At 51.7% G+C, this 12866-nt stretch overlaps 2 protein-coding genes across 2 annotated transcripts in view; both read right to left on the bottom strand.

The window, feature by feature from the left end:
• VOLCADRAFT_92890 (uncharacterized protein) overlaps window positions 1–5567 on the bottom strand; it is a gene marked incomplete at both ends in the record, with an annotated part of 10295 nt that extends 4728 nt beyond the window's left edge. The window contains 11 exons of the mRNA XM_002952165.1: window positions 298–592; window positions 1529–1720; window positions 1850–1890; window positions 2538–2627; window positions 2768–2858; window positions 3107–3168; window positions 3702–3819; window positions 4668–4720; window positions 4990–5108; window positions 5177–5363; window positions 5455–5567. Of these exons, the coding sequence (XP_002952211.1) occupies window positions 298–592; window positions 1529–1720; window positions 1850–1890; window positions 2538–2627; window positions 2768–2858; window positions 3107–3168; window positions 3702–3819; window positions 4668–4720; window positions 4990–5108; window positions 5177–5363; window positions 5455–5567 (1361 nt within the window). The remainder of the gene's footprint in view (window positions 1–297; window positions 593–1528; window positions 1721–1849; window positions 1891–2537; window positions 2628–2767; window positions 2859–3106; window positions 3169–3701; window positions 3820–4667; window positions 4721–4989; window positions 5109–5176; window positions 5364–5454) is intronic.
• A 3842-nt stretch (window positions 5568–9409) lies between these two features.
• Window positions 9410–12866, bottom strand: part of VOLCADRAFT_105429 (uncharacterized protein) — a gene marked incomplete at its 5' end in the record, with an annotated part of 9915 nt that continues 6458 nt past the window's right edge. The window contains 6 exons of the mRNA XM_002952164.1: window positions 9410–9641; window positions 9909–9976; window positions 10140–10244; window positions 10677–10751; window positions 11289–11445; window positions 12214–12424. Of these exons, the coding sequence (XP_002952210.1) occupies window positions 9424–9641; window positions 9909–9976; window positions 10140–10244; window positions 10677–10751; window positions 11289–11445; window positions 12214–12424 (834 nt within the window). The 3' untranslated portion in view covers window positions 9410–9423. The remainder of the gene's footprint in view (window positions 9642–9908; window positions 9977–10139; window positions 10245–10676; window positions 10752–11288; window positions 11446–12213; window positions 12425–12866) is intronic.

Here is a 12866-nt window from a genome sequence, read left to right as displayed (position 1 = left end):
GGCGGCGGTTGTGGAGATGGTGGCGGCGGCGACGGCTGCGGGGATGGTGGCGGTGGCGGCGGTTGTGGAGATGGTGGCGGCGGCGGCGGCTGTGGAGATGGTGGCGGCGGCGGCGGCTGTGGAGATGGTGGCGGCGGCGTCGGCTGCGGGGATGGTGGCGGTGGCGGCGGCTGTGGAGATGGTGGCGGAGGGAATGGTGGGGGTGAGACTAATGGGTAAAGCGGGTCAGAGATCTGTGGCGATATTTGGCTTAGAGCCGTTCCATTTGGCGGCGGCGGTGGTGGCCGCACAACTGACAATGGCGGCGGCCGCTGTCGCACAGGCGGCGGTTGCTGTGGCGGTGGTTGGGATGTTTGAACCGCAGGTGGTGGGGACCGCGGTCGTGGAGGCCTTGGTGATGGTGGATACGGGGACTCCGGGGGCTCCAGGGGCACTAAGTCTCCTTCCCGAAGGCTGTAGCACACGGATAGGGGTAGCGCTACGGCCGCCTGGGCTGTTGCATTCCGAATACTGAAGGGCGGCGACCTCGTCGACTTTGGCGGCGGCGGTGAGGGTGGAGGTCGCGGCGGTGGCGGCGAGATCGGCTGAGCATCTGATGGCCAGACGAACGCGACCAAGCATGACGTTTTGTTGGTGTTGAGCGTGTCGTACGTAGTAGAATAGCAAAGGCTTTCTACGGGCCACTCGCTGCATTTCCCCAAGGTGAACTGACCCATAGTCAGGGGATCGACTCCCATTGGTGGTAGATCAGACGGCAATGCATTCGCCGTTGCGGTAGCGAGGCGCTTGCGAAGATCCGTCAAATTCAAAGAGAGCTCCAATCCAGAAGATGAAAACCCTGCATTGATGTCAAGATGTGCTTTCCTCAGAGGCGGCCATTATATCAATATCAGGTTTGAAGCAGTGCATCCGGGGAATGTGGGTGCATAGATAGGACATGCGGCATGCAAAGCTGAACAGGTGGCAAACGTCACCTGGCACATTGGTCTGAGTGCGGCATCTGCCTCCCCGTCGTGGCCCCATTTTCCCCCCTTCTCTCCTTGCCCTCCTTTCCCTTTTCTTCCGACTGCTGGATTGCGAACGCTATCGCTGCCGTATAGCGCACACATCACCCGTTACAGATACATAATACGGCACGGTTCTCCTCCATTTCACCTGGTTCTCAGATCCTGTACTATCACAACAACTAAATAGTTTGTTGTCATTACAGTACCCTAAAGTACACACCATTATACTCTCTTTGCTTTTTGACCCCGTAGAAAGCCCCATGCACGCTTGAAAGTACGGCACATGTCGGAAACGTTGTACTAAGAACACTTCAGTGCGGTGCCACACCGTCCTGAGACCGCTCCGTCCACCCGCACTCGCTCTCCGCTTGTCTACTGCTCCGGATCCATTCACACTCAGATTTACCAAATTCACCCCGACATGTCATTTGGAGAGTACGGCAACTCTAGGTGCAAATGCAACACACAAACACACATATCCACACGGGGTGGGGGGAATGCATGGGGGTGTAAGAACTCACCAGCCAAGGACGGGACAGGGAGGCCGACTGGGTAGTTGCCAGCAAAGGGCGAGAAGGGTGTGAAATAGGCTCCTCCCCTAAAAGTTAAGCCCAGGCTGCCTGGCTTCGTGCCTGCCGTGGAGTCCACGCGATAACATGCCGCAGCTCTGGTAGGGTCCATTTGTATCGTCAGCCAACTCAGCAGGCCCCGCGCTGCGGCGAGGGTGCCGGAACGTGCGGAGGCTGGCATTGGAACCAAACTGAACGAATAAAACTGCCTATGGAGCGAGAATGCAACGGAAAACGGAACAAACGGAGCGGTTTGTCGTTAGTTGTACGTACCATGGCTACAAAGTGGTACGACAGCCGTGTGGCTGCTGCTGCTAAGAGGACGGCAGGAGCGACGTTCACGGAGCGCAACAGGTGCAGCAGCAGGTGCTCCTTAGCAACGAAAGGAGCCGAGCGCGCCGAAGTTACTGCTCGCTGTAATCATGTGTATGATTGAACGAGCGAGCAATGTGCGGATGGAGGTGGAGATAAGAGGACCAGGGCAAGCTCGCTTTTCTGTCACGAGGAAATGTTGCGTTACGTTACGATATCGTCTCGTACGGCAACGAGTGATACACTTGGAGGAACCAACTAGGCTCATATTCAGCACACTCGTTAGAGTCACCTTTTTAGAACGTAGGGGCACATGGGGAACCCAAAAACATTCTAATCCAGTCCCAGGACTCAAAACAAGTTTCCTTTTCTACACCCTCAAGAAAAGGGTTGTTCAAAGCACGAGTCGCACCATGGGGAGTAGATAGCATAAATACATGGCGCATATAGAAGGATAACGCAAGTTAAGTTGACACGCACTCACATACATACATACATACATACATGTGTCCATGCTGCAATTCGGCTCCTGAAAGCCGCATCTGAACTTCCTGACGGGTACCTGTGACTCTAAGACTGCGTCTGCGCATAACTTCCCGACGCCTTCGTGCTTGCTTGCCGCGAATTAAGGTTTCAAATCAACACACACCTGGTCCCTATTTGGACGTCATCGCCCCAGACCAAGCTGTACGGCGAAGATCCGCAGCCACAGTCGGTACCATTAGCGGATGACGGGAAGCTGAGTACGGCCGCGGGAAAATGGGAGGAGGGCGGGGCCAGGGGAGTGCCCGGAAGAGCGTTGCTAGGTTTTAGTGGAAGCCACGCGCTTGATGAGCGCATTGACATCGGAGGAAAGGCAGCCGTTACCAAAGCCGTTACCTAGCATGCACCAAGGCAGCCAAGGACAACAGTCCATGGCCATCAGCCTCCGTAAGAATTGTCAGATACGGTCTGCACTGAGAGTACACATCTGTGTAGGCCCACATCCAACTGTCCGGCAAGGCAATTCAGGTAAAAAAACTGCTTCAGTGCATGTGTCGTATCCGTTCAGCTATACGACGTCAATGTGGGTCATGTGCGCAGCTGGGCCGCGCCGTATCCTGTCTCCTCATTGGCCCACAGCACGGCAGACAAACCATTCGCCCCTCTTGCAACCCAGTTAAGACAGGCAACCAGGAGCATGAAGCCGGCCAGAGCAACAGGGACCAACCCACCCACCGGTGACCGCTAGGAAAGCCTCCTTTGCCCCCGACCACAGGCGTGAAAATGTCGGCTTCTGCCTGCGCGCCGCCGCCAGGCGCTGGTGGCCCCAAGACGCAGCTGGTAGACGCCAGGCTGGATGCTGCTGGCACCGCGGCGCGATGTCGACGGTATCAGGGTTTGGCAACCAGAAGGATGTGTTAGTCGAGATAAGACACGAGGGCGCCTTGCGTTGCCTTGTTTAATCAAATGTGGCATGTGAACTAGAACTTGTGGGCTAGATGTGCGGCGTTCGGGATGGATTGCTGTAGCGCCAGACAGGGCTAGCTTTACAGATTCAAAGCGAAACAATCGCAAGTCAATTTGCCGCGCCTTTTGCACTGCATTGTTAAAGCGAGGGAATGTAAAAGTCACAGGGCACTTGGTCCACATGCTGGTGGGATATGGGAGGGAAAGCCAAGTGGGTGCACGTGCATTTTCCATTCGTACAGCATTACCTTACCAGCAATACTATTAGGCCAAGCCGTGCACAATAATGCTGAGATATTGGCATGACAGGTTACTTGTACGTAATATTGTTGGTGTATTTTGTAGTATTTATTGGGGATCGCACCTCAGCGCATCCGTTTCAAGCCGTTCGGGGTCCTTTCGGTACTGCTGAAGTCTAGGAACTGTCGCGCGAAACGCGAAAGATGTAGCTAGGCTCGATTTAGGAGTTTCCGGATATGACGCTGTAAGAGGTAATTATAGCTTTGCGCGCAGGACCTCGTAGGTCCGCGACTCGAGGGTTGGTGTCTTTATGCAATGTCTGCTGCTCTTCGTCGGTTCGAAAAAAATGATCGTACCAGGCAGACTGCAAACTGCTAAGGAAACCGAAGTAAACCCGTTCGAGAGTAACAGTCGAGTAACAGAGTAAAGGTCATCAAGAGATTAAAATAATGTGTCAACAGCTACTGCTACTAGCCACCTCAACCATCTAAAACTCCACAAGGCACGCTTGCTGCCACAAATGCACCGCACCAAGAGGATGTTTTGAAGTTATCTTTATGCGCTAGCAGGTCCGTGTGTACAATCGGGTGCACACATATCAACTTAAGAGCGGCCCCAGGAACTCATCCTCGACGACAGTAATTCGTTCCTCACGGATGGTTTTAAACGGACGCCTCCTCGTGAACAGGTTTTTCGTAATGGCGATGAGCTTTCTCGTTCCGCCCCGGGTTAAATTTGAAGCGGTTCCAAAACCTAGCCGCAATCGTCAATATACAGGCTTTCAGTGACTGTGCCCTTTTTCATAGCTTCAACTGAGCAGCTACCCTATTTGTCATGCCTTTGTCATGATAAGCCCAGCCAGAAACCTATTTTCGAAAAAGCAACCAGTTACTTCACCACGGATCCTAAACTACCACAACAAAACTAAGCGGCCACATGAACTGTACACCATTTGTGTACCACCCAAGTTTAGTCCTCCTGTCCATCTTACATGTGCATGCAGAACCCCTTGGCCGCTTAAGGGCATCATGCTTCCTTGAGGCTATGGCAGACTATACAAGACTTCAAACTCATTAATGGGTGAACTTACTTGCTTCAGAGATCCTCAGTTGCGCTAATGAAGATTTCGCCGTCTGCAGGTAACTGCAGGGAGGGTCGGTACGGTGCATAAAACGCCCCGGCGGTCCGAAGTGAGTCCACTACAACATGGAATCCGTGAACGACGTATAATTTGTGTAAGTAAATTGCATGAGTGTAAGGCAGCACAAAGCCACAAGCTAAGGAAAGGACTTCGGAAGGGATACATATTCCAGGCCAGCCAAGGGCAAGCAGTACATACATGCAATTCATTATATCTGGCACGCAGCTGTAGAAATTGCATATGCTTGCTAGCTGGAAGGTGTCTCGCTTACTTAGGTCTTGAAACGAGGCTTATGCCGAGGCGGTTCGGTGACGATGATACCGGCGGCGGCCGCTTTTTCTTAGGTGGTGGTGGTGGTGCTCTTTCCGTGCTGGGGGCCGTCCCCGAAGCCTGAGACGACGGAGGTGGTGGTGATGGTGGTGCATTGGGCGGTAATGTGGGCGGTGAGCCGCCCTCACGGGTAGTCGGTGGCTGTCCCAGCGGTGCAGCAATGGCTCTGCGGCTACAGGCGCACAGCAGTAGCACCGCCACCACCAACAGGGGGAGGCGACGACATGAAATCTGTCCGCATGCTTTAGCCCCCAAAGCTCCGCATCGTGTATTATTCTGGTCTTGGCCATAGAAGATGGCTTCGAAGAAGCTGCCCTGGCATTGCGGCCGGGCAGAAGCTCGCGGGGCAGCGCCGCAGCCGGAGTGGGAAGAGCTCCGCGCAGCCGGTACGCTGGTGCAGACGCACCAAGGAAAAGCAATCTCTGAGAAATCCGGGGCTGTAGCACTTTCTGTATTGTCTGTGGCTGGCTTAGCACGATGGGCGAGGACCTCTTCCCAAGAGTATAGCGGCGGTTGCATCCTCGACCTCTTTTTTGAACTCGGGTCGAAGATGCCTAGAGCTGAGGACGCATCCTTATGTAATTACAGACAAATAGAGCGCCTATCTGTCATAATTGCGACTTAATAACAGCCGACAGGCAACAGTAAGAGGCGAAGCAGGAACGTACGCCCAACGCAGGTACGTCACACTGAGGCAAAGTTACAAATCCTAAAATTAACCTAAGTGGACAATATACATCTGGTGCGTGGCCCTCCGTAGATGCTTTTGCTGCATACGGGCATCTCTGCTAGCAAATCCAAAGCATTGTAAGTGACTTATATCTTTCAGTAGTCACTGACAACAGTGTTTATTTTGCCTGGTAAGATGACGAATGCCAGCGTATGTTGTTGCGTTCGTACGGTTGCGTTTCTACAAAGGAAGGTGCGGTTCACAGCCAGTATCTAAAATTAATTAATGTCTTAATAAGGATTGCATATCCTAGAGCTTTGAGATAGAAGTGGTGGGCAAGAAGTTAATTCGACCGTTTGCGGCGGGCGTTTGAGTCAGTCTTGGCTATGCTGGTCAGGCCTCCTGAGAATATTGTTTTAAATACAAACTTTGGCGAGGTTCCGATAGTAACCGTACGCCACAACGACATACGTGCAACTAGGTTATAGTGCGTCTGATCGCCGTTATGTGGGGGGTAAGTAGTATGCTGAGTACACTTTTCCGCAATAATATTGGTGCCTGAATGCCTTAAGAATCATGGTTCGAGATTGCTAATTTTTAAAATAGCACTACAGCTATCGTGGCGCATACGCACATGCCCATCAGTAACAACATGTACGAGCAATGTAAAACATAACAAGTTGGTTAGACTAAAACATATCTGAGAATAATTATACAGCTATTTGCGATTCCACGTGGAAAGGGCTGCCGATCTGTAGCAACCCAAGAAATTGACACCTGCAAGAAGTCAAGAGTGCAAATTCTACCTTCAATCTTATTCCGTGAAGGTTGTGTTTCTGTTTTCATGATGATTTACAAGCTGGCTTATAAGAGCAAGTTATGAAGTACCAGGATGGGACTGTAGCCAGCTGAAACCTATGTTACCGGCAGGCCCGTGAAATACCATTACCTGAGCCATAGAAAGTGAATCAACGGATAGGCATCAAGAGTTAGGTACCCTCTGCTAGAATACAACCAAAGTCATCATGCACCCGCCATGGCCTGCGCCCCAAGCGCCTTGGAATTCTTTCATCGTTTACCAAGCGCCGAAACGTCTGACACTGTTTTGCTTCGTTGTGCCGTCCCCGTAAATAAACTTCTGGAGTAATGCTTGCTGAGCCCGATGGTATCCAACACGGCATGCCGGATCCTCAACCCGCTTAGCAGGTGCAGTTCAGAGTCGATCTCCTTGTAGTTCCTCAATCGTCGTGTCCTTTCACCACTTTCGCAGCGTGCGCTCCCTACACAACATCCTCTCCTCTAGGGTCCTCTACGACTGTTTCGTTTCACCAACTTCATGCTTTCCACCTTCGATCGCGGCTGCTGACCCTGTACGCACGGCGGCACTACGTCGTAAACGGCAATACTTAGGGACGACAACGGGCTAAATCGAGGAGTTCTTTCGAAAAGGAGCCAGTTCCACGAAGCTGTGTCTCTGTCTTTCGTGACTAGACATGGTGTCCCTGTGCGTTCTTGTCCGTTCCTCTTTCTATTTCTTTCGTCCGCTCGCAAACCAGCAGGAATCAGCTTGCGAAACAGCACCTCGTGCTTCTGTTTCCACAATAACTTCCACTTCTTCACTTGACGAGTAGATATATTTGAATGTTTAAAGGTTAGGAATGGACAAACGAACAAAATGTTGAAAGTAAGTAACCTAACACAAGTCGAGAAGGATATTCAACAATCAAGAATACAGTTTTAATCTCAGTATCTGTAATATGAGGATACAAAAATTAAAGGAGTAACATAAAAATATTTAATCCAAGTTTCAATCCAGTGTTTCAATCACAGCGTGCACAAATCACAATAGTAATGTATCGTGCGTAACTGCAAGCTTAATTTGTGCCGTTGAGGATTACTCGCAATCATTTTCTTGGAATCCACGCGTATACATACATGTCGCATGGCTATCGAGGTACAGCCTTGCTGTTTAATATATTTTTGCATTGTAACGTTTCGGCGAAGCACACATCTCATGCCGTGGGTACCAGTTGGTTTGCTGTCTTCTACTGCCGTTTCCGTAGTGCTTCTATGCTTTGTTTTGCGTGTGTCAACCATCGTTACACTAAAGCTGCGTGAAAGCATCGACCGCTAGCTGAACACATTACATAGACCCAGGGCACCAGTTCCTTTAACACCTCCACTGAGGCAAGGCACCCCCCTTAACGCCACCAGATATTGGCAAGAGTAACCAGATTCAACCACCTTGAATCCCAACATCTTCGATCAAACACGGTCTGTGCTTCACCTTGTGACAATTTCGCCATTCATACCCATCAAACCGATCCATGCTATTTCTGGACCACATACTCTCTTCGTACAAGGTGTCGTTGTGTAGACGGCATATATCCGTTTTGGCACTCTGTTGCAACCCCCTTCATACGTGCTGCCCGACACTGCTTCTCATGCCAGCAACATATTTAGGTACAGATACGTACTAAACTAAGTCCACCACGCTCTTTACACCACAACAGGCGCCAGACTTGTTCGTACACAATCATCGAGGATGCTATGCTTAGCAGCCAGGACACCAGTCATGCATCAAGTGCACAGCCACTATCATGCTGCGAATCATAAGCGAATGAGAGCGAACGAGCCCTGCAGGCAGATGCCATAGCCATTGCCGTACACAATCTCTTGACGTTGCGACGGGCTTGGCGCCGAACCTCCAACAATACTAAGGGGCAGAAAGCGAGAATTGAGAATTGACCATGGACGAGCACAAGCAGCAGCAGCAGCAGGTATCCTCTGTCTCTTCGCCGCGTTCACGAAATACTATGAATCCTGCGAACTGCCGAATGCACGCACACTAATCAATTGATGAACACGGTGGAAGACTATACACTAGGAGGCATATACCAGCGTGCTCTAATCATCTTCATCCCGCAATCCGGACCCGATATAGCACCCGTTACAGTGACGCTCGCTGCGCAAACAAGTGGAACCCCCAAAAGAATCACCTTAATACCCACGCCCTTAAAACCCTTAAGAAAGAAGACCACTAGTGATTACGCTCGCTTGTTTGCATTACCCAAGAAAGAGAAAAAGAAAGCTAATTGAAATGAACGACTGCGGAGCCCTCGGCTCGCGACCCAGGGTCCAGCTTTTCTTAAAACTAAAGAAAGAGTCCTTGAAACCCAAGCTCCCAAACGACCCACATGCCCGCAATCCCTACAGGTTGCAATATGAAATCCAAAGACTATGTTCAGGCCGCATGCTTGATAGCCCATCAGTACTTCGATAGGGGAGCGATTGCAGCTCCTACCTTCGCTGCGCGCAGCCCGAAGGCCTAAGAATACGTTTTCGAATCCAGAATCCTCAACATGCGCAACACTTATGAGATATTATGCTACTGGAACCATTCAAAAACCAAACTGGCTAGGGCAATACCATACTTCCCGCGTCAACTAGGCTATGTTGCTATTGCTCTATGTCCTGATGTTCGCGTCAAAGCACCCCGTCCCCGAGCGACCAAACCAAAGATCTAGTTTTGTACATTAACATATCATCGGCCTGTCATCGCTCGCGATGTTGCCGTCGTGGCCGGCGGCCATCGCATAAGCCACAACGGATTAGCCGTATTGCATTAGCTATTCTTAGAAATCGTAGAAAAGATTTAGTGTGTGAGTTGATTTACGAGATGGGCTAGGCTAGGCGCGAAAGTATTTAGATTGCGGGCAGCCCCTGGGCCTTGCAAATGGTTACGAACCGGTGTCCGGGAGTGTCAACAAACGCGAAAACGCAATTGCCCTCAGACGTATCTTTGCACACGTTGCTGAAGGAACCCAGCGCCGCGCACTTAGTGATCAGGAAAGTGCCGTCGGTGTAGGCTCTCTTCAGCCCGTAGATGAAGAGCTCGATGTGATTGAGGTCATACGAGTAGCCTACAAATGTTCGACATCCACGTGCTCAGACATCATAGGCGCCGCCCAGGTTTGTGAGTTGCATGGCGCACGTGCGTATGCGGAGACCAAGGCCAAGGCCAAGGTGCGGGAAATAGGGGATGCAAGACGCCCCTGGGGAAGTGTCTGGCCTACATTTCAGACCGTGCTTTACGCACGTTTGATCAAGGAGAAGTGGATTGGATGCGCAAGTGATTGCCAAAATGCATGTTGTCAATCGAAGGAAAGCCCAACAATATCCCCACTTACCGATGCGGGCCGAAAGCCAGGAGGACGTGGGCAGGATAGGCTCCGAGTCTGGCCAGAAGCGCACACCCCTGCAAAGGGCAAACGTTTACGACCAGGAAAGCGCATCACTGACTTTTGTTGCGAAACAAAACGAAGCAATCAATAATTCAACACATGTGCAACGCGATCTGAGATCTGGCGCTTTTGGATCTACCGTGGTTTCTTGTCTCTTAACAAACATGGCGACCTCACCTCCAATTTAATCCGAAATCCACGGTCGGCAATGCCATATCGAAGCATTGTGCCGCTGCCGCCTCGTACCGGAAGGCAATCTTGTTTATGGTCGTATTAATCGTACTACAGGGAAAATGAAAAGAGTCGTACGGCAGCACGGTTGACAAATAAGTACAGCTGCCCGGGGAGAGCTCATCATTCACTCCGCAGCGCAAGCTGCACAAAAGTAGGGACGCAACCTAAGGCGAAAATCGGGTTTAGCATGTCCCTGGCTTCACACGAGCTCGACATCCGGCACCGGCTGCATCGGCGCATGTTCGTCCCGTGGATAACGCGGCGCGCCGGCAGGTCTGGCCGACACCGCAGTAGACTAGGTCAGAACAGATAGCCGAGAGAGTTGCGTTTCACATGCCAACATAAGCACCGACGGACTCGTAACGCAATAATTTCATTTAATCGAAGGAAGACAAAACTGTAGCAGACCTCTGTCGTTGCATTTCTCTATTGATCTTTTCTTCCTCTCATCAAATGACTTGTTCTTATTGCAGCACTAACCTGCAGACGGGAGCGTCCTCTGCGAAGAGGCTCGTGTCACAACTCTTTCTGTAAAGGCGGAAACTGTAGTAAGTCCTGCAATCAGCCACCGAGGCGAGCATCGTGGGCAGAATAAAAATAATGATTTATAATGAAGACCTATACCCTGATCCTCAAAATGACTTGAGTAGAGAAGCCGCACCATGCACTGGTATGGATAAAGCAATTCAAATACTCGTAATGTGCGCGCCCGTATGGGAGCAGGGCGCAAAGACTTGCACAGAAAGCGAGAAGCCGTGTTGCCCTCGAAAAGTGGACGCAATTCAGTTGTCCACCTCGCTCCAGGAAGCCGAATCAGTGATAACCCGTCGTGCACGGTACGGTGGGATCGGACACGCTTTTTGGGAGGGACACGCTTTTTGGAAGGATGAATAGTTAGGCTGAGAAAAGATGTTCCCCTTTTTACGGCACTGTCGCTGCGGCGAAATGCCAGGAAACATATGTACGGAGAGCAGCAGTACGTACTCTACTGAAAACAATAAAAAATAACATGGGCAGTGCTGTGACCAAATGAACTACAATCGCATTAGTTATGATAGGATTGAATACATACATACGTACTTACGCACTTACATGCCCCTGTAGGTAATCTCAGGTCCAAAACGAATGCCGTACGGCGAAGCGCTGCACCCACAGACGCTACTCTTGAAATCCCCAAACGGGAATTGCTCGTTGTCCGTCGTAATTGTGCCACCCCCATCGACCGAACACTCGATATCCTCAACGCTACCTGCGTGCGGCAGCATGACTTAGCCTCGGATGGGAAGCAACAAGACTATTTTATCAATAAAATGGCAAAGTAATACAAGATGCAAAGTAATACAAGATTGCCCTTGAGAAAGCAGCAGGGTCAAGCTGCTGATTGCCGCATACCTATATGTTTATTCCTATTGATATGCATCGGTTGCTGACGCGGTTTCGTTCATGTAGCTGGCCGCTTAAGTAAAAAATAGAGGTTATGAAGGATCGCACGTGAGCAGAGGATCTGCAGTTTACGAGCTCCAAGCCGTGAAAGACGAAGGGCATGTACTCTTGGGTTGCACAGCATAATGCACATGCAAGGTCTTTCTATCGGGATTCAGGTGGATCAGACTATGGAGATGTGGTGATGGTAGCGGTTTACCGGCAGCTGAAATTGGCAAATAAACAAGGCAGGCGCACTGCTACGGCATACCAGTTTGGGTAGTTCAATTAGTTCCGACATTATTTCTTCTTCATGTTGAGCGATAAGATAATATCTTTCTTCTTCGTTTTTCATGTTATCTATTCAGGCAAGCCTGGAGTGGCCCTTAGTGCCCCTCAGGGCTCGTATGTGCCCCTAGGTTATTCCCTTCGAGAAGGCAACGCAACTCCAGAAGGTTCAACACACATAAACAGAGACATCCTATGTGCCAGTAATGCTAGACACATAATCATATATTTTTCTTCATTTTTTCTTTTAGCCTTCCTGAAGGCTCTCCTCCAGCTTTCAGCGAGCAACAGCGCCCGGCAAACTCACCGCTACCCGCGGACCGTGGAGGAGACCTTACGATTCGTCGAGGTGGCGACGGCGGAATATCTTCGAAGACGGTTGGCCACATGCGCGTTGACTCGCCGCCACTGAAGCCGACCTCCAATTCCGCGGGTGCCAAGGGGCGCAGCTGCTTCATGGGTGGTGGTGGCAATGGCCGAAGTACAGCTCGCGGTGGAGGCGGCGAGCGCGTGGAAGTCTTAGGAGGAGGGCGGGGCGTCGTCGGGGGCGAAGGAGATGGCCGCGGCCGGGACGGCAGAGACGGTGAGGACGGCGGCGGAGACAGCGGCGGCAGTTTAGGGGGTCGCGGTGACGGTGGCGGTCGTCTGGGCGGCGGAGAGCTGGGCGGTGAGGGCCTAGTGGCCATCGGTGCCGTCGGCGGTGAGGAAGGCGTTGCTGGTGGTGGTGGTGCGCGCGGAGTTCTTGGGGGAGAGCGAGCCCGGGGGGATCTCGGAGGGGCTGGCGCAGGTTTGCTCGATGGAGACTTTGGCGGCGGGGAAAGCGGGGTCCGGGGGGCTGGTGGGGGCGGAGTGGGTGGCGGCGGCGGAGTTGGTGGCGGCGGAGTGGGTGGGGGCGGGTCGGGTGGGGGCGGAGCTGGCGGCGGCGGAGTTGGCGGCGGCGGGGAGGGAGGCGGTGGGGTT

This window comes from Volvox carteri, assembly GCF_000143455.1.
Source record: "Volvox carteri f. nagariensis unplaced genomic scaffold VOLCAscaffold_28, whole genome shotgun sequence".
In the NCBI taxonomy this organism is placed as follows: Eukaryota; Viridiplantae; Chlorophyta; class Chlorophyceae; order Chlamydomonadales; family Volvocaceae; genus Volvox; species Volvox carteri.
Note: the sequence above shows the minus strand (reverse complement) of the source record. Positions and strands in the feature narration are given on the sequence as shown.